The sequence below is a fragment of the Myotis myotis genome, unplaced genomic scaffold, assembly GCF_014108235.1.
Source record: "Myotis myotis isolate mMyoMyo1 unplaced genomic scaffold, mMyoMyo1.p scaffold_m19_p_23, whole genome shotgun sequence".
NCBI classification, from domain to species: domain Eukaryota; kingdom Metazoa; phylum Chordata; class Mammalia; order Chiroptera; family Vespertilionidae; genus Myotis; species Myotis myotis.
In genome coordinates, this window is record NW_023416328.1 from 4,843,830 (window position 1) to 4,864,153 (window position 20,324).

Below are 20,324 nucleotides of genomic sequence, written 5' to 3' on the forward strand. Positions count from 1 at the left end.
GGTGGGAAGCAGAGAAGGCAGACATCTGTACAAGTGAAGTACGGTGACCACGCCAGGGGCTCCGCCGGCCGTGACCACAGCAACGGGCATTCCTTGGCATGTGGCGTGCTGGTTTCCACCTTCATGGAAGCAAAAGCTCAGACACATCCCTGGTCCCGGGAGAACCGGTCGGGGCAGGGTCACAGAATAAGCAGGTGAGCAGGTGCCTAGCGCACCCCCAGGTGATGAATTGGCCAGCTGTCCTCAGGCACACACCCACCTACACAGGCTCAACCACATCTCCGGGGAGACGGAGCCTCTAAATGGCCCAGCTAATGAGAATAAAATAATAATAGGGGACACGAAAGCTTTTAATAATGGTAACGGACAAGCTCAATAAATCAGAATGACAGGACAATGGGGCGGGAGCTGCAGGTACACAAAACTTTTAAACTCATCACACTTGGGAAAGACGCCAAGTATCAGAGAACGAATCTCTATGGAAGAGGGACCGAGGGTCCTTTGACGTAAAGGGAGAAACTTGGTTATGAGAACGGACTGAACAGCCGACGGCGGTCAGCATCACGTGGCTGAGGGACCCAGCCCCACAGCCCCGCTGAGAAATCACCAGGCCACACTGCACTCGTGGCCTCCGTGGTTCTGTGGGCAGCTTCCTGTTAAATTACTAAAACCTTCGGGAGGCGGCTCTTGGATTAAATAATTGCATGCCACACACACACACACACACACACACACACACACACACACACGGGACAAAATCTTTTAAACAGGCACGAGTCAGAATAACAGCGTGGGGACACCACCTTCAGTCCACGGTATCCATCCACGTACCCGCTGCTTCGCTGCGCGCATCCTGGCCTGTAGGGGCCTGTGTGTTTATTTTTCACAGGGTTTGGAACATTGCTGACAATCTGACTTTTTAAGAAATGTCATTTCAAAGAGATGTCTACGAGTGTTCACACGCTAAAAACCTGCGTTTCAGTGTTGAGACATTGTCCTTTGTTACGTACACCTTGCTTCTGGAAGTATTGCAGGGGTATTGGGAGGCTGATGGTGTCATGGTTAAGTGCGGGCTGTGCCCAGCCGGTGTGGCTCAGAACCAGGAGGTCACAGTTCCATCCCAGGTCAGGGCACATGCCTGGGTGCGGGCTCCATCCCCAGGAGGGGGCGTGCAGGAGGCACCTTATCAATGAATCTCTCTCATCATTGATGTTTCTCTCTCTCTCTCCCTCTCCCTTCCTCTCTGAAATAAATAAAAACATTAAAAAAAAAAATCACAAAAGGGCTTTTGTCCCATCAACCCCCCGCGGACTCCCTTTTTCCTCCTCGGTTGGTTCATTATCAGTTGAGTGAATCCTTGTGCAAAACACCGGGAGGAGCTCGGAATTTAGAGTCTGGAGACCTGGGCCTCGTCCCGCTGTCCCGCTGGGTGGCACCAAGACAGTCACGCCCACCTCATCGAGCGGGCGAGCGGGCGAGTGCTCTGGGAGTCATTAGCCACTGCACACTGTGGGGCCGCCTGTGAAGGCTCTGGGCCGGCTCAGCCATCCCCGCTGTCCCCGCTGTCCCCGCTGTCCCCCCTGTCGCCGGTGCAGCTATCTTTTCTGGGACAGGACGGGGCCGGTTGGCCGTCAGCGTGACCAACACACAGGTGAGTACTCGGCCTTTGAAGCTCTGCTCTTTCAAGGATCAAAGGCAGGGCTCTGCCTCCAGGGTTTAAGGGCTGGGACCCGCCCGCGGGAAAGCCCACGCGAGGGTCAGGACACGCCAGCCAGGCTTGCAGGGAGTCAGGCACAGGCCTGGGAAGCAAGCCATGCAAAACAAGGTCGATTCTGTGCCCCCTCAGCCCGTCCTGATTCCCAGCGTCCCCCCGCCCTCGACCCCCCCCTAGCCCGGCCGCCCGCGGATGAGGCGCCTCACCTTTCAGCTGCTGGAAGCAGGAGGCGCCGCTGTCCAGCTCCAGTGGGTGCCGCAGGACCCCGTTGCTGGGCGGGGGCCTCTCGTACTCCCGCTCGGGGAGCATGGCCTGCTCGCTCTCCACGGCGGGGTCGGGGTGCAGGGGCAGCGACTGGGGGAACCCGAACATCAGGAGGGAGGAGAAGAAGAGTAAGGCACCGCAGAGCAGAAAGCCGGCCCACCAGGCTCCAATCCAGCGCGGGTCGTCCGGGGTGATGTCCAGGTTACCTGCAGCCGGGAGGAGCGCCATCAGCGAGGGGGCGTGGCAGGGCCTGCACTTGGCTGACACACACAGACACACACACACACAGACACACACACATGCGTGCGCACACAGACACACACACACATGCGTGCGCACACAGACACACACACACATGCGTGCGCACACAGACACACACACATGCATGCACACAAACATTTATTATTCAAGGGTACAGTTTTACTAGGTATACTCATTTGCACCTCCCCCTCCCAAAGCAGTTAATCTGAAATCCCATTCAACACCCCACTCCCTGCTTAAAAAAAAATATATATATATATATATATATATATATATATATATATATAGCGAGGAGAATATATATATATATATGTATACACATTTATTTATTTATTTATTTATTTATTTATTTATTTTTAGCAAGAGGAAGGGAGAGGGAGAGGGGGATTGAAACACCGGTGATAAGAGAGAAACATCGATCGGCTGCCTCCTGCACATCCCCTACTGGGGATCGAGCCTGCAACTCGGCATGTGTCCCGATCAGACTGAAACCATGACCTCCTGGCGCATGGGCCAACGCTCAACCACTGAGCCACACCGGCCAGCACCCCACTCCCTGTCCTAAATCTGGTTCAGAGGTCGTAAGGGGTGGCACAGAAGTCAAAAGCCGAGGCGCCTGGGCTGAAATCCCGCCCACTTCTCGCTGTGTGACCTCAGGCCAGTGATTTGAACCCCGGGCGTCAGCTGACTTATCCGTACGTACCACCCCTCCACCCCCTGTGAGTCACTGACTTATCCGTAAGTACCACCGTGATGACAATGACAGCATGTGCCGCACGGAGCTGGGGAAGATCGAGTGACCACAGGAGAACTAAAGGGCTCAGAAGATGCCTGGTGCGAGCGTGAGTACTGAATCCATAACGTCACATTCATGGCTGGGGTGCTGCCTCCAATGTGCCACGGGCAGGCTAATTCAAACCTCGTGCGGCCTGTGGTTTGGGGCCAGGCCTCTCCTGGAGAGCTTGCAGCCGGCTCGTACGCTTAGAGGCAGCGGCCCTGAGTGCGGCTCTTACACTGTCGTTTCTTTGATTTGCCAGCTGAAGGCGTGAAGATATAAACCACAGCTCACTCCCTGGGCGGGTTTTTTCTCTCTCTCTCCATGGCAGCGCTCCAGATGAGCTGCTTAGAAATGTCTCTTTGCTGAGAATTTCGTGTCCCCGGAGCCTGGAGGAGGCTCTTGGCGACCAGGGCCACGCACAGGAGCTAAGAACCAACAGGGCTGGGGCCTGGGCCGGGCGGATAGATGGACTTGGGAATAAAAAGGACCAGACACGCCAGATGACCAGCATCTGTAACAGCCTCTCCCTGCAGACTCTGTAGCCAGCACCAAGGCAAATGCCACCATCATTTGCTGCGGCTCAGGCCCGGTGTGTCCTCACCATGCCTGCCAGCCCTTCCGACAGCCCTGCACAATAGTCTTCTATGATCCCCATTTTCCCCAGCTGGAGAGAGCGAGGCTCAGGAGGTCAGGGACCTAGCCCAAGTTCATGGAGCGGAAGGTAGGATGCAGGCATTCAGGCGCCGGCATGCTCTGACCCCCGCCAAGTGGCTTTGCGCATGCTGCCGGGGGCAGGGGGGGGGGTTCGTTCTGGTATCGGCGGTTCCCAAGAAGACCACTGAGGCTCGGACCTGGTCTGAGAAACGTCTTCTAAGATGCCTCCTTTCTGCACAATGAAGGGTATTGTTGGGAGGCGTTTCAGCTCGTTACGGTGGAACTCCCTCCACCCGCTCAGCAGGTGACTGTCCAGCATTCGCGACGTGGAGGGGGAACCGTCCATGTCGGCTAGCGAGCAATGGTGCGGCAGACATGACCAAGGTCTACATTTGGGTCTTTTCTTCTGAAAACAAGGAGGATGTGGCCTTGCACCATCGTTTTGGCAGTAAAATCTGAGAGGTGGGGGGGCGGGGGGAGGGCACACCTCACGCCCCTTCTGAGGAGAGGTAGGTACATATAAGCCGGCGTGCCACTCACCATGCTCTGTGCCCCTGGTCATGGGAGCGTGTGAAAGCTCCTGAGGTGGTACCAGAGGCTACAAGGAACAACTGTCCCTGCTGACCTGCACTGGGTATACAGCACGAGCAAGAACTAAACTTTCAGGATTCTACGCCACGGAGCTGCTGAGGGTGTTTGTTACTGCAGCAGAACCTGGCCTACGCTGACTGATACAGAAGGCTTAGCAAAGGCAAACCCACGCTCCTTAAGAACAGCGGTCCTGGGCAGGCTGGAGAGAGCAACGGTGCCGTCTGAAGTACTTTTGGGGCAAGGCAGGAAAATCTCTTTACTTCTCTTTCAATCTGATTCTAGTTTGCGTCTTGATCTTGAAACGTTACTACAGCTCCAGCCTCCTGGCGAGGGCTACTGTCAGTCAGATGCCCAGAGACGCTGAAAAGCACCAACCTGTCTCCTTTACTTAGATGTACCAAATGCCAATGGAACTGGAGTCGCAGATGAAGAAAGACGTTCAAGAGAATGGGGTGAGGCCAGAATCCAGGCGTGGCATCCTCAGGGTGCCGTGAGCGGACTAAGTCGGCTCCCTCCAGCCACCTGTCCAGCCCTCTGTCAAGAGGCAGGAAATGTCCGTCTGTCAGGAGGCACAGCGCAGGCCGGCCCTGCATTGGTCTATAAGCTGGGAGGGTTCCTGCTTAACACTGTCCATTCTCTAACCCTTCCGCGTCTCGGACTCAGACCTTCGGCGTGTTTTTGTGGTTTTGCTCGGGAAGGTGTGCAAGCTTTGGGCTGCTGTTTGCTTGCTCCCTCTGTTGAAGGTCATGCAATCACAGGGGGTTGAGATTTCTTCCCACTTCCCATGACCATTTCCTTATAAGTTCGGAAGAAAACCACTGGAATAGGGTTGAACCAGCTTGAAACTAACCAACCCCACAACCTAGGAGGGTCCCCGAGGCTGTGAGAGGGCGGATCACGGCCAATGGGGGACATTCACTTCTCGAACCTGATGAACAAGTGACACTACGGGTCTCTGGGTAGTTTTGGGATTTTTTTTTCAGTCCATTTACCTATCTGTCTAACCCAGTTTGTGGAATTTTTGCTATGGGACCCGAGAACTCCAGGAGGGTGATTAAGTTACAGACCTAATTAGAAGTGGAGACAGGAAGGGGCTGAGGTGGAGGGCAGCATGGAATGCTCAGGGTCCCGGTTGTGGAGCTAATTCAGGGGTGGGGAACGTCCGGCCCGCGAGCCCAAATCATTAGGTCTGGCCCTGCCAAGGCATCAGGGGTGAGTTAGGCAAATGTCTGACCAAATAGAGCCGCTGATTTTTAAGCCGATAAATGTGTATGGCCCGCAAATGATGTGATAAATACCCAGATGGCCCTTGGCAGAGAGAGTCTCCCCGCCCCTGGGCGGATTCGTCCAGCAGGAAGGAATCCTCAGGCTCTCCCCCTGTCCCTCTGGGTCCGCAGCCGCTGCCAGGCTGTGCTAGGGAGGCACGCTCCCTCCTTCATCTGCCCCCAGCAGGGCCCCTGAGGGCCACTGGTGCCTCCCCACGATCCCAGGCCGTGCCCTTCCAGGTCCCCCTGGCTCTCAGGGGAATTTCAGGAGCATGAGCTGGGTGTGTGGCCCCTTATATTCACGCTTAAGGACACACTCCCACAGACCAGACAGTCCTAATGGGGGGCTCGGTCTTGGTGAGGAAACGATAGAGGATCATCCCTAAAAAACTGAGGGCCCCTCCTTAAAGCACAGCGCCAACCCATTCAGAGACAGCGGGCCTTTCAGTCACAGGCTGAGAACAATCCCTTCGGAATTCCGTTTCTCCAACACAATACATTGTGTTCTCCTGCCCTCTGCCGGCGAGAAGCAGCACCGCAGGCCCATGGCCTTCAGAGGGGAAGCAGACAAAGGCGGGGAGTGACTCCCATTAATGACACATACCAGGCAGGCCCACCGTGAACTTAGGGGGAGGCTGTCGTCAGCAAGTCGGACACGGGAGGCTCCACGCTGCCCATGAGCCTGGGCCCTGGAGCCTGGACCACGCTGGACCCCGAGGGGTGAGATGATGGACAGAATGAAGTGGAGACAGCACGTGTGGCCGTGGGGACAGCATGGCAAAGGCTGGCACCCCGAGGGGACCAGGAGCAGACAAGCGAGGCCGCCTCCAGCCAGCTGGCCAGCCCTTGCTACGAGGCACTAAGATGCCAGCTCATGCCCTGGGGGAGCGTGGGGATGGGCCTCCTGAAGCGGAAATGCCCTCACCCCGACCCAGGACGCCTGGGTTTAAACAGACCCACCCCTCGGGTCAGCACGTCCCTGCCCCTCTCTCGGCCTCAGTCTCCTCGTTTGCACAAAGGAGGAGCTGGAGAGAATGATGTCTGAGGTTCTTTGGTTCCAAGATTGTGTTTATCCGCAGGCCCTGATTCAAGGGGCCGCTGCTCATATGCCAGGGCTGATGCTGCCTGGCCATGTGGCTCCCCCTCCCAGGCAGCTCCCCTCACACTGGGAGGGCGCCCCTTCCCCACCCGCCTGCTGTCCCCGCTGGTGTGGCCTCCGGTGAGGTGGCGGCGGAAGCTGGCTTTTTTGTCAGATAAGTAAGATGGCAGCCGACTTGCTTCACGTGTTGTTTCTCGGACCCTCGTCCCCTTGGAGTAGGGTTTAAAGGGCCAATCAACTCTGCCAATGCAGCCTTCCTAGACCCAGGCCTTTGAAGAATAAATAAGTAAGGCTGCTTTTTTTTCCCCCCTTGGAAATTTGTAACATCATTAGCTACAAGTAAATATATCAGCGGGATTAATGGAGTGAATCACAGTGACTTGATTGGATTTAAAGCCGCATTATTTCTTTGGGGTGAATCAGTAAATTTGGCCCTGCCGAGTGATGATGGATGGAGAACTCGGGGACTGGGAGTTCTTATTGATCCCGGGGATGGATCGGCAGTAAGAGGTGGGATTGCTTCCCGCACGCTGTTTTCAGAGAGAAAGGCCTCCTCTATCGGGCTTGAGGTAGAGCGGTGCCACCCAGGCAGGCAGTGACAAGGCAACCCCCAGCGGTCCCCTTCCTTGGCATTCGCACCCTTGTATAGTCATCCCTTCTCTGCGTGTCGCACACGGGATGCAGCAGAAGCAAGGACATGTCGCTTCTGAGACTGGGTTATAAAAAGACTGCGGCTGGCCCAGCTGGTGTGGCTCAGTGGCTGAGCATCGACTCATGAACCAAGAGGTCCTGGTTCAATTCCTGGTCAGGGCACATGCCTGGGCCGTGGGCTTGGTCCCCAGTAGGGGGCGTGCAGGAGGCAACTGATCGATGTCTCTCTCTCTCATCCATGCTTCTATCGCTCTATCCCTCTCCCATCCTCTCCATCTAAAATCAATAGAAATATATTCTTAAAAGAGAAAAGAAAAAGGTGCAGTCCTCACATAGGTGAATGGACCAGCATTCAATGAGCACTCGCGCATCCCTGGAGTTTCCACATCTAGTTTCTCATTCATTCCTCACCCAGCGAGGAGGCAACCAATCGCCATCGCCATTCACTTACAGATGAGGGTGAACTCCACCACAGGGAGCTACTCAGCCTCAGCAGATACTGGCAGAGCACGGACTTGAGTCCAGGCCCCCTGAACCCGACTTGTGCCCCTTCCTTCTCTGGCGGGTCGCCAGCTGTACCACCCAGGTGCACACAGTAGGGCTGCCCCCAGCTAGGACGGTCTCAGAACCACAGGCTGACCGCTCCGTTCCCAGGCCCAGGCAGCGGGGAGGCTCGGAAACCGAGGGGCATCTCTTACTTGTATCAATGAACACAGCGTCCACGTAGATTTTGGTACAGAAGGAGCCCAGGATGAACCCGCAGGCGGGTCCAAACACCAGCATTGTGAACAGGATTCCTGGAGAAAGAACAGGAGACACAGATTAGATGACAAAGCCCAGGGCGTTCCATGAGCAACAGTCAAAGGGCAAGGACACGGCTCCAGTCAATAGAATGAGGTGTCTGACTATACAAATCGCATTGTAGGAATCAGCCTAAAATCCTAGAGGGGAAAAGCCTGCATTTCTAATTTTCGGAAACCCCACGGAGCACTCTGTATTGTGCAGGTATCCTATAATATTTTTAAAATACATTTTTATTGATTTCGGAGAGGAAGGGAGAGAGAGAGAGAAAAACATCAATGATGTGAGAGAATCACTGATTGGCTGCCTCCTGCACGCCCGCTACTAGGAATGGAGCCCGCAACCCAGGCATATGCCCTGATTGGGAATTGAACTGTGACCTCTTGGTTCATAGTCGACACTCACCCACTGAGCCACACCGGCTGTGCGAATCCTGTAATATTTTGATTGGTCAATCAAAATCAAAATGTTGTGGGCCCCCTATACACTTACTTTCCAAGAATTTCACCCCCATCACATGAAGCATATTAAAATACAGGCATGTCTGTCACCAAACCATTTTTCTGCCATAAACATTTTTGAAAGAATTTCTATAATTTTGCTTTTTCCTTTATTTGGCACTATGTAATTTGTTTAATTTATGGTTGGCGACGATTTCTCAGCACCCATTGTGCAAACTCAGGAATCCTCGGATGGAAGAAAAATTGAAGCCACAAATTATTTCCAAATGTGATGAGATGTTTATGGGCATGAAACTTAGCAAGTAACAAAGCTGACATAATGGCGTGCTCTGAGAACGTCGGATTAGGCAGGTATTCATTTCGGTGTTGCAGATTTTAGCGTTGCTATCTGTTGTTGTTCCAACAGTGGCTCAGGAGCCAGGCTTCCCTGCCGACTTAAAAAGATGGTGCTAGCCCGGCCTGCATGGCTCACTGCCCGGGTCCCAGGTCCAGCTCCGGTCCCTTCCTGGCCACGGATCTGCGGCCACAGTGGCCTCATGGGGCAGCCTGATTTGAGGCCGTGGCCGAGACAACACTGGCAGGGCAGGGACCAGAGGAGCTGAGGGCTGTGTGCGTGACACAGGAAAGATCACTTCAGGGGAAGTCGGTGCTTTCCTCCGAGGGGAGATTTGCTGATAAAACCTCAAGGAAACAGACAAGGATCTCTACGTAGCGTCTCACTGGCCAGTGCACGTGGGTGCGTGTTTCGGCCTCGTTACGACTGAAAGTGGTCTAGTTGGTCCTCTGTTTTGCCTGCGTATGCCGGAAGCACTCAGAACGGGGCACAGCACCCTATTAACCTGCCCTGAGGCAATGTCTTTCTTCAAGTCGTCCCTTCCCAGGTACCTGAGCTCAAACAAAAATACTCATGACCCCTGACAAGGTTCATGTCACCATACTCTTGTTATAAATGGAAGAACAGAGCTCAGAGAGGTTAGTCAGTTGCCTCGGGGCCACACAGCTCGTACATGACAGAGGGACCTTTGAACCCAGGCTCCGGGGCCACCGAGGCTCTAGAGAAAGACCAGGAGGCGAACCCTGGGACAGCAGTGAAGCCGCTGGGATCAGCCAGACCTCAGCGAAGCGTGGAGATCGGAAGAGCTGCCTTTCAGCACACTGGGGATTACATGCAGTGCAACACAACTGGTATCACAGAGCCCTTTCTGTGCCTCGGGGATGGTGAGTCCCAGGAGGGCGGCCTGCGTGCCGTCTCCCCTAGGCAGGGGTCTGTTTGCTTAGCTGGACTCAGAGTCACTCTAAGTCCCTCCAAGGAGGTGGAGTGCAGAGGGCGCCCAGGTCGGCTGCGGCTCTTCGCCACTAGATGGCAGCATCAGCCTAGAGAAGACAGGGTCTGGGCTGTGTCCGCCACTTCCTAGCTGCCCCTGAAACACGATGCCGACTCCCCGGCTGGCATAATACTGTTCTCACTCCCATTTGCCCTCCGTGCCCTCCATTGAGACAAGTGTGCTCCTCTGTCTTCAACTATGCAGGCTGAAATGTCCCCCCGGAGAAGGAGCATTCTGCATCACACATGCACGAATAAAACATGGTCCATAAACAGCAGGAAGCGTGCAAAACATGGGATACATATGGCCCAGCCTGTGTGGCCCAATGGTTGTATACTGACCCATGAACCAGAAGGGGCACATGCCCGGGTTGCAGGCTTGGTCCCCAGTAGGAGGCGTGCAGGAGGCAGCTAATCAATGATTCTCTCTCATCACTGATCTCTCTCTCTCTCTCTCTCTCTCTCTCTCTCTCTCTCTCTCTCTCTGATCAATAAAAATAAGTTGCTGCTACTTGTTGAAGAAGTTCTGTCTGGTTCTCACACGGGCACAGCCTGCCTCTTCAAAGGACCCCAGAGCCACAGCGAACTTTCCCAGGGGCCTCTGGGAGACAGCAGGGCCGCCCAGAGGCAGGCCCAGCCCCGGCAGGCGGAGCTGTCGGCCACTTCTTGGTATTTCTCATTCTCATTCACCGAGTGCTCAGGCGGTCACCCCACGGGCCCTAATTTTGTCCTCACTGCTTAGGACCCACCGCCACGTCTGCCTGGCCACGCCGATGCCACTACCAACAGCGGCGCAAAGTAAGTCTCCTCGAAGTGCCCGGGGGCCAGGGCCCTCAGACACGTCTGTAACTTGGTCCTCACAGCCGCTCTGGGACGCGGGTCTCCCCCCCTCCAGTTTACAGATGAAGCAACTGAGGCACCGAGAAGTTTGGTTTCGGCTTATGGCCCTACCACGGATCGGAGCTCAGGTTCTGTGGGCCCTCGCGCCTGCACGTCCTCCGACCCACTATTTGGCAGGAGGAGGCGGCCACAGAAAGGCTGCGGGCCATGGAAATCCTCCGAATAAATTGTAAAGGAACCTGTGTCTGCAGGGCTGAGTTCCCGCGCTGAGCTTTAGCCTGCCTGTCACTTGGAGGCCGAGTGGCCTGAAGGAGACAGAACGGACTCAAGCACATCTACACATACCCATGGGGACTTTGTTCCTTGCTCAGCGTGGGGGGACCTCGGGGCCTTCCTTTACCTACCCTCAGCTCAACAAGACTGTGGTCCCCCATCGGTGGAAATGGGGGAATGCTCCGGATTTCCTCTTACCCGCCACCAGGGGGCGCCAGACACCTTCTCATGACAGGTACACTTGTCCCCTGTGGCTGGAGGTTTGCGTTCCAGGTGGGAGGGTTCCTGGCAGGAGGGCACTTTGGCAAATGATTGGGCAGATCTGTGGGCATTACTGAAGGGCCTCACGCTGTGTCTGGCAAGAAAATGACCACTTCCAAATGCCCACGCCTTCGAAATCAGATTCTCCTATCAGACAGTATGATGATAATCATACTATCCCAACCACGCACCGTGCCTTGACATCCCCAACTGGTATGATCTGCGGGTGATTAATCTTCCTAAAATCTCATGCAATCATACCCTCCCCCCCTTGGAACCACCAGGGGCGTCCTTCTTTACAACACAAAGGCCACACGTGGGCCTGGCAGCACCATGGGTAGGGGCAGGCCCGCAATGCCAGGCTGCACAGCCCCGGACCCGCCTTGGTGACCAGCCCCTGAGAGCAGAACTGGAAATGATCCCAATCTGTGAGCCTCCTTCTCGTGGCAAATCGCTCCGGTTCTTCATGGAGAAGAGGGAGCAGGAGGCAGCTATGCAAAGCCAGAGAGCAAAGTCTGTCCGGCTGTGCGACTCCAGTGGGGTGAACTGAGGGGCTGGATGGCGCTCCTCCCACCAGAAGCCCTGGGCAGGCGGCAACTGGAGCCTCCAGTTCCCCCTCCCTCCCTCCCTCCCTCCCTCCCTCCCTTCCTCCCTCCCTCCCTTCCTTCCTTCCTTTCTTTTTTAAAATACACTTGTTTATTTATTTCAGAGAGGGGGAGAGAGTCAGAGACAGAAATAGCCATCGGCTGCCTCCTGCACGCCCCCCACGGCGCGCCCTGGCATGTGCCCTGACTGGGAATCAAACCGTGACCTCTTGGTTCATAGGTTGACCTTCAACCACCGATCCACACCGGCCGGGCGATAGATATTTCTAACGGATGAAAAACTTCAAATATACAGGTAGAGAGAACAGACTAAAATAATGAAGACCAGAGACCCATCACGAACTCAACCTGTCATCCGGGAACTCATGGTCAGCTTCCCACATGCACACCCATCTGCGTCTCCTACCTCTGTGTCACTGAAGCAAACCCCAGACACCATTCAGTCCCCTGCCATTTCAAGACCCCTCTTTAAAGAAGGAAGACAGAACCACCACACTATGATCACCCCTCTCCCCCCCCCACCCCCATAGACAGTGACGGTTCACATGCTGAGACTTTGCAACAGGGTGGGGGTGGGGGGGCGGGGGGCTCACAGAGCTGTTTCTGAATGAGCCTGAGGGCCACGCCATGGAGCCGATCTCCTCCGTGCTCTGACCGCCTGGATTCTAATTTGGGCAGCCGCCCACTTTGCCTTCTACACAATTTTCCGCTTTGCTTTCTTAGTATAAAAGCATAAACTATGTTATCGTCATAACATAGTCATCTTGACTAGTTTACGTTTTATTTTTAGCCCTTTGGGGAGGGGAAGGCAAGAAAGGAATGCAGACAGTGGGCTGGTGTCACCTGGGTGGCCCTCAGCCACCTCTGGGGAAGGAAGGCTTCCCCATGAGCCACGCAGGGACGCATCTATAACTGCAGAACTGTGGGGGGCCAGGGGCTTTCAGATGAGAGAGGAAGATGAATGGGACGGGACGCGTTGCTGAAGGCCACCTCCTCCCCCTGCAGGCCTGGCCCCCTCGGCCCTGGGCCCGGTGGATGGGGGTGAATTCTGACGGAGCTGGGACCAAGGGCTGAACGGCACTAGATCACACGAGAACCCCCAAATCGATGCCCCTGTCCGCAGAGTATTTCATTTCATCCTGACACTCCTACGCTCTGGCCCTGGTTGGCCTACTCAGATCACCTCTCAGCCTCACCACCACCGCTGGGACAGGCGCAGAATTCCTGCTGGGAGGGCTGTCCTGGGCCTTGTAGGATGTTTAGCATCACCCCTGGCGCCGACCTGTTAGGGGCCCCTCGTATTGACAACCCCAAACGTCTCCAGCTATTGCCAAGCCCCCTGGGGACAGAGTACCCTGACTGAGAAGGGTGGGTTTAGGGCTCACTAGGGCACGGAACTCCATTTATTCCTTTTGCTTCCCTACAGCCCAGCACAGATGAGGGATCCCCAAAACTCATGCATCCCTCAGAGTCACCCTGTGAGACAGGCGTGGGACCCATCACGTCCCAGACGGGGCAGACGTGCCCAGCAAGGTTCCAATCTCCTGGGTCACACGGCTGGTAGCCCACAGCTGCCCTGTTCCCCAGCCCTGGGGAGCGGGCGGGAGCTGGCTGGTGGGAGCTTCATCCGGGATTCTCCCACTTTCTAGCTCTGGGCGCCAAAGGAGCGAGGCTGCTAATGCCACTTGGGCCAGAACGTTCCACGTGCCCACAGCTGTAATTAATGAGTGTGGGGACCTCTGAGCTCCGGGATCAAAGTGTCTGGAGCCCGTGGCCCCCCAAGCATGAGAGGAGCAGAGTTCATTTTTTTAAAAAGAATCTTTCTAGCAGCTAAAGCCTGAATAAAGGACAATGATTTCAATGAGCTTTGCAACACGCGGTGGCCAGAGGCAGCCGGCACCCCAGCGCAGTCGGGCTGTGAATGAATTTAGTTACAGACTGAAGTGCTATCTTAATTAGGTTTAGAGTCTGGTTTCCTTGTGGAAGAGGAAAGTAGAACAGAGTAAACCGTCTGATTCATATTTGAAAGTGGGAGGGAGGCGGGGTGGGGGAGGGACTGCCGTGGCTTGCGATCTAGAACCGACAGGCTGAGCAGAAAAGCCTCCTTTTTTCACCCAGCCGCTGCAGGCCGGCCTCTAAGCTTCCCCGGAGAGGCATGCCCATGGCGAGGGCCACAGCGGCTTCCCGCGCCTGTACGCCGAATGTCACACAGCCGTGTCCTTAAGAGGGAGCTGGGCACGTGGCCTTACTGCCACGCACTCAAGTGGCCACAAAGGAAAAACGTGCCTGTGTCGATGCTCCCAGTTCTAGAAGCTCAGAGGTGAGGACTGTGCACTGGCGAGGCCGAATGAGCTTCCTGTAATGGCTGCTGCCGACGCCTGACCCCAGGCGGGTGCCACCGCGCTCAGAGGTCTCCCGGCTGCGGGACGCCCAGTGCTCGGAGACCCCAGTATAGCTGAATCTGAAGTGCTCAGCCCACTTTCCCTGCCTTTGCTTCAATGGACCATTTGCAAACACTCGCAGGTGAGCTGTGTGGCCCAAATCAGACGACATACACACAGGGCACTGATAAATACGTACAGCGCTGTAAATGTATTTGCTGTTCCTTATGCTTTTCTTTATAACCTACTAGAGGCCCGATGCACAAAAATCTGTGCAAGAGTACGCCTTCCTTCCCCCCGCCTGCCGGCACCGGCTTCCCTCCGGCACCCGGGACACGGGCTGTTTCCTTCCGGCCACCGGCAGGCATCTGGGACCCAGGGTGGCTTCCCTCGGGCTGCCCACAGGCACCCAGGACCTGGGCTGGCTTCCCTCTGCCCCGGCTTTGTCAGGAAGGTCATGTGGAATGACGTCCGGAAGACGTCCGGTCTAATTAGCATATCACCCTTTTATTATTACAGAAGATTCTTTCCTCTGGCCTGCTTTACTGTAAGAATGCAGTATATAATACGAATAACATACAAAATATGTGTTAATCAGCAATGTTTTGGTAAGGCTTCCAGGCAACAGTAGCTATTAGCAGTGAAGTCTTTCCTCCCTCCCTCCCTCCCTCCCTCCCTTCCCTAGACCGCGAGGGAGGCTGCTAGCCTTCGAAGGCATGGCTCCCTCCTTTAAACTCACCAGTCACGCTCACCAGGACTATCACACAGCTTTTCATCCACTTCTACACAGACCCAGCAGGGGAGCCGCAAACATTTTAATATTAGACTGCGGTGATAGCTGAGCAACTCTGTAAATTGTGCCCATAAAATGAGTGAATTTTATGGCATATAAATTATGCCTCAATAACAGTGTTTAAAAAAAAAGAAAAATGTTCTTAAAAAGAGCCGTAAAAGGGTTTGAGCACATGGCCCCTGGTTAATTACCCCGGGAAGCAGGCCACATGCTGATGGCAGCTCAACTACTCAATGGTGGAGCCACTCTCCTCTTCTCCAAAGAAAACCTGGAATTAGCCCGGCCGGTGTGGCTCAGTGGTTGAGCATCGACCTATGAACCAGGAGGTCAGTGTTCGATTCCTGGTCAGGGCACATGCCTGGGTTGTCGGCTCGATCCCTGGGCGGGGGGGGAGGGGTTGCAGGAGGCAGCTGATCAGTGATTCTCTCTCATATTGATGTTTTTATCTCTCTCTCCTTCTCCCTTCCTTTCTGAAATCAATACAAAGATATAATTATTTTTAAAGAAAAACTGGAATTAGATTCCAATCCATCTAACTGGAAGCTCTGGCAAACATTCAGAAGGTGGGGGGAGGGAGAAGATGTTAGAATTTTAGCAAAAGGCGCCTTCCTCCTGGGCTCACCCCGGGGGGCCATTGTCTGGAGCCCCAGCAGGTCCCATTAGGCCTGTCCGTCCAATGCAGGACCCGTGGTCGGAACAGCTGCAACCCCAGTCACTCGCAATCGCAGAGTAATCGAATCCCTGAGTGCCATTCATCTCATCTGTAACATGACCATACCTCATTACCTACCTCATAAGACGGACCTAAAGCAGGGGTGGGGAACCGCCAAGGGCCATGTGGACATGTATAACACAATTCGAGGGTCGTACAAAATTATCAGCTTAAGAATTAGCTGCTATGGTTGGTCAAACACTTTGTTAACTCACCCCTAATGACTTGGAAGGGCCAGACCCCATGATTTCTCAGGCCTTATACGGCCCGCGGGCCAGACGTTCCCCACCCCTGGTCTAAAAGGGCTAAAACCAGAAACTTGGACAAGGCCTGGCTCAATGATTTTATTATTTTATTTCATTTGGGAACAAGTGTAGGCAGAGCCCTCACCTTGCCCCTGGGCGTGAGTTTCAGTGATTTCATTCAATGTTTACAGTGATCCTTTGTAATGGCTCTGACTGTGTCCCTTTTATAGGAAAAAACAGGCTCCCAGAGGGTAGGACACAGACAGGTAGCACAGTGGGATCTGACTGGGAAGCCCTTGTCACTCTCCTAGGCCGTGACGACAACAGCCCTACCCATGTTCCTCAGGTTTGGGCTGAAACGGTTCTAATGGTTACCTAGACACACGAGGGGCCCAACTCAGCACCTGTCACATTCACAAAACGCCCAGCTCTGCGGAGGCCCACGCCCTCCGTTGCCACGTAGCCCCAGTGCACATCGCAGCACCTCAGGTCCCCACAGGGTTAAACTCCCTCCAGCGTGGAGCTCCGAGCTGCGAGCAGGGCCTGAACTAGCCCTCGGGGGCTATTTTTAGCTCCCCATTTTCCCTGGCCTTTTTGGGTGATCTGATAGCGCAGGCTGAGCTCATGCTTTCGTCCGGGTGTTTTCTTCTCCCCAGCTCCCACCTGGAGAAATGCTGAGGCTCCAAAGGCCTGGCCCAGTTTCAGAGCCGCTCCTGACAGGCAGACAGGCCCCGAAGGAGGCAGGCGCTCGCCCAGGGCTGCCCTGGTGGGAGGCAGGGTGGGTGGGAGCCCAGGGCGTCCAGGCACATTGATTCCCCAGGGAAGCCTTCACGAGGATCACAGAGGGTCCTGGCGAAGGGACCACACTAACCCCAGAGACCTCACTCGGGGGCTAGGCACCTGAGCAGGAGCCCAAGAGAGTGGCCTGGCCTGTCAGACTGCCTCTGGGGGTCCCTGATCTCATCACCCTAAGAGTTTGCTGGTGCCTGAGAACCCACAATTTGACATTCTCTCCTCGGGCCAACTGGTCTCCCGGTCGCCTACCACCCTTTCCAAGTTTTGGCAGAGTCCAGCCAGAGTCATATTCTCCTGGACACACGGACCACACCAACCCTTTCCCAAATTCATCAGTGATTTGGCTCCAGGAGAAACTCACACTTCCTGTGTGGCTCACAGACACCCGTCCCCGAACATGCTACACTCAGGCCGCTGTGTCCCTGCACTTTTCAGAAAGGCTGGTCGGACCTGGACGGGGTCTGGCTGCCCCGAGCCATCCATAGAATCCCTACGGGACTCAAGTCACCTCCCTCAGGACACTGTCCCTACCTGCCCCCTCTGAGCCCGCAGGCTCTATTTCTTTGCACATAAGACATACTCAAGTTTGCTGCACTGAATTAACCTAAGGCATCTGCCTTCAATTAAAATATGCAAATCTACCTGGAAAAGAAGCCTTGCTTAGACTCTGGCACTCCTGTGCAACGTGCTTGCTGGGTGCAGATCTGACGGCAGAAGGGGGCGCAGGGAAAAGGGAGGAGGGCACAGAGGTAATTCTGGACAGGTCCTGGGCAGCCGCCTGGTAGCCTTTTCATACCGGCCCCCCCAGCAGAGGGTGTTCCTGATGTTTTTGTGTATGATGGTGTTATGGGACGATACTAACCAAGCCATGGTCAGGGCACAGGCCCGGGTTGCGGGCTCGATCCCCAGTGTGGGGCATGCGGGAGGCAGCCCATCGATGATTCTCTCTTAGCATTGACGTTTCTGTCTCTCTCGCCCTCTCCCTTCCTCTCTGAAATCAATAATAATAATAATAATAATAATAATAATAATAAAGATAAGAGGAAAATGGGGCTCTTGAGAGTCCACATGTGGAACCACAGTGCCCCTTATGCAACTTCTGATTGACGTCTATCTTCCTCATCAAACTGTGAAGCCGGGAGTGCAAAGACCGACAGTTTAGTTCATGGTCAGGCCGACCTCCGGGACTAGGGACTCCGGAGAACAGCAGTCTCCCAAGACGGGAGACTCCGAGCCGCAGCCCCTGGCTCCCTGCGGGAGGCCCTGACAGAGGGCTCTTCATCGACTCGGAGCTTAGCCTGGACGAACCCAGGTTCCATCCGCTCCTTACACAGCTGCGAGCCTGGGGTCTAGGCCTTAGCAGCTGCTGCCACGGTACTTAACCTTCATGTGATGCCTTACAGGATGCTGCAGAGCACATGATGTCACCTGATTCTTTTCCAGCTCCTCCAGGTAGCTGGCACTTCTGTTTTTTTGAGATGAGATAACAGAGCCTCACATAAGTAAAGAGGCTGCCCCCATCCCCAGGGTGGACCCCATACCACGCAGGGTCTAAGGGACTCTGCCCAGAGAAACTCCCCAAGTCCCTCGGCAGCGGCCCAGCCTTTGCTCTGAATTTGCGTCCAGGAACACAGGGACCCGGAGCCCGGAGCCCGGAGCCTGGCTTCCCCCGCTGGGCGTGGCTGTGTCATTTGCTCTTTAAAGTCCCACCCTTGTGAGGTCATCGCCCACTGCGGCCTGGAACATCTGCCCAAAATAACACTGACATCTGCAGGTCACAGAGGAGACTCGCGGCTGGGAGATCACAAAGAGCCTGGCCCCGTGGCAGCTCTTTGTTTCTGTGTGACCTGGGGGGGAGGGGAGGGAGGGGGACAGCGTCCCTGGGAAATGCGTGTCTTCCTGGAGCAGTGACTCCCCCTGCACCAGCGCACACAGGGGCCACGCTGTTCAGGTCAGGGTGGGTCCGGAGAAGACATCACCGCCCCCGAGCCTCTCCCTGATGGTCCTTAGAGTGCAGCTCTGACCTCAGCACTCCCCCTCCCTGGCCAGGCGTGGCTCCCCGTGACCTCTGCCTCCGGTAGAAAAAAACGCAACTGCGCGTTCAAGCCCCATTGGGTTCCATCGAGCAAATCCAGAGCTCTAGTGTGTTGCCCATTGTGCTCTTCTCTTTTTTTTTTAATATGTCTTATTGATTTTTAGAGAAAGAGGAAGGGAGAGGGAGAGATAGAAACATCAATGAGAGAGGAGCATCATTGATTGATCGGCTGCCTCATGCATATCCCCTCCTACTGGGCATGTGCCTTGACCAGGAATCGAACCAGCAACCTCTTGGTTCCTGGGTCGACACTCAACCGCTGAGGCACACCAGCCAGGTCATTGTGCACTCTGAGCCCTCTCCTGTGCACAGGATGAAGTTCAAATGCTCTAGTGCGGGGTTTCAGCCCCACAGACTCCCATCCTGCCTTCCTGTTAGTTTGGTTGAAAAGCAAGCTGCCCACAAGCTGTTTCCTGAGGGTGATACACTCACTGGCCTCTGTGCCTTCGCTTATGCTGTTCCCTCTCCTAAAATCCCTTCCATCCACATCCTGACCTGGCAAGTCACACCTCTGCTTCAAGTTCCAGGTCCAATGTCACCAAGGCCTTCGCCTCCCTGAAAACCCACGTACAATGCACTGCTGACCTAGTTCTATCTGCAAAACCAGTGACCAAGGTAACTCCAGAAATTATGAAGAGAACACGAGGAAAACTGGACAGAAGGCCACGGGGTGGGAAGCAAATTTGGAACAGTGGTCAGGGAAGTTTGCTCCAAAGAGGTGGATGTGAGCTGGGGCCTGACAGGCAAGAAGAAGGCAGTGTCTGGGGCTAAGGGTTCAACGTGGAGGGAAGAGCCTAGGGTGTGTGTGCCCTGACTGGGCTCTGAACCGTGACCTCCGCTTTCATGGGTTGACACTCAACCACTGAGCCACGCCGGCCAGGAAGGACCCGTTTCTATGCGTCTCTGCACAGTGCACCTCGCCTCCCTGGGGGCAGGCTGTGCAGACACATTGCATCACAGCAATGAACCCTAGGAAGTCCTCCCCATGTGCATTGCTTCTGTTTCTGTTAGAGCTCATAGTAGACGGCACTGCCATCTTTGCTCTAAACTATCATCCCTTTGGCCCCGCACACCCAAGGGCAGAGGGTGTGGCCCACAGTGGGGGCACTCTCACGCCTGCTCAATGCCCAGTGGAGACCACTAAGTTCCTAATTGACAGCGACGGAGGGCAGACCACAGGCACAGGAGGCCACGCTCACTGGAGTGCGACAGTCACTGAGTGTCGGTTAGAATCACCCACATTGTCGCGGGCACGGAGAGGACTAGCCCCCTGGGAACACCTGGGTGACCAGGATTCTGGATCCGCTGGATCCCTTCTGAGCTCCAGGAAATTCGGCCAAGAGTCGCTGCCCCCTCTTCTTGGCTCTTGTACAATGAAAAGGCTCCACGGGCTGCTGTGCTCCCGTTCAGCGATGCCACTGCCACGATGGGTGAACCCGCTGCCACTTGCTCTTCCTCCCC

The 20,324-nt window shown here is 55.1% G+C and overlaps 1 protein-coding gene across 6 annotated transcripts in view; it reads right to left on the reverse strand.

Annotated features, from left to right (window-relative positions):
- SLCO3A1 (solute carrier organic anion transporter family member 3A1) overlaps positions 1-20,324 on the reverse strand; it is a 145,061-nt gene that overhangs the window by 26,087 nt on the left and 98,650 nt on the right. For all 6 annotated transcript variants that reach the window (XM_036355572.1, XM_036355573.1, XM_036355570.1 and 3 more), the window contains exons 3-4: positions 7,976-8,074; positions 1,921-2,184 (exon numbers count right to left, since the gene is read on the reverse strand). In XM_036355572.1, coding sequence (XP_036211465.1) covers positions 1,921-2,184; positions 7,976-8,074 — 363 coding nt within the window. The remainder of the gene's footprint in view (positions 1-1,920; positions 2,185-7,975; positions 8,075-20,324) is intronic.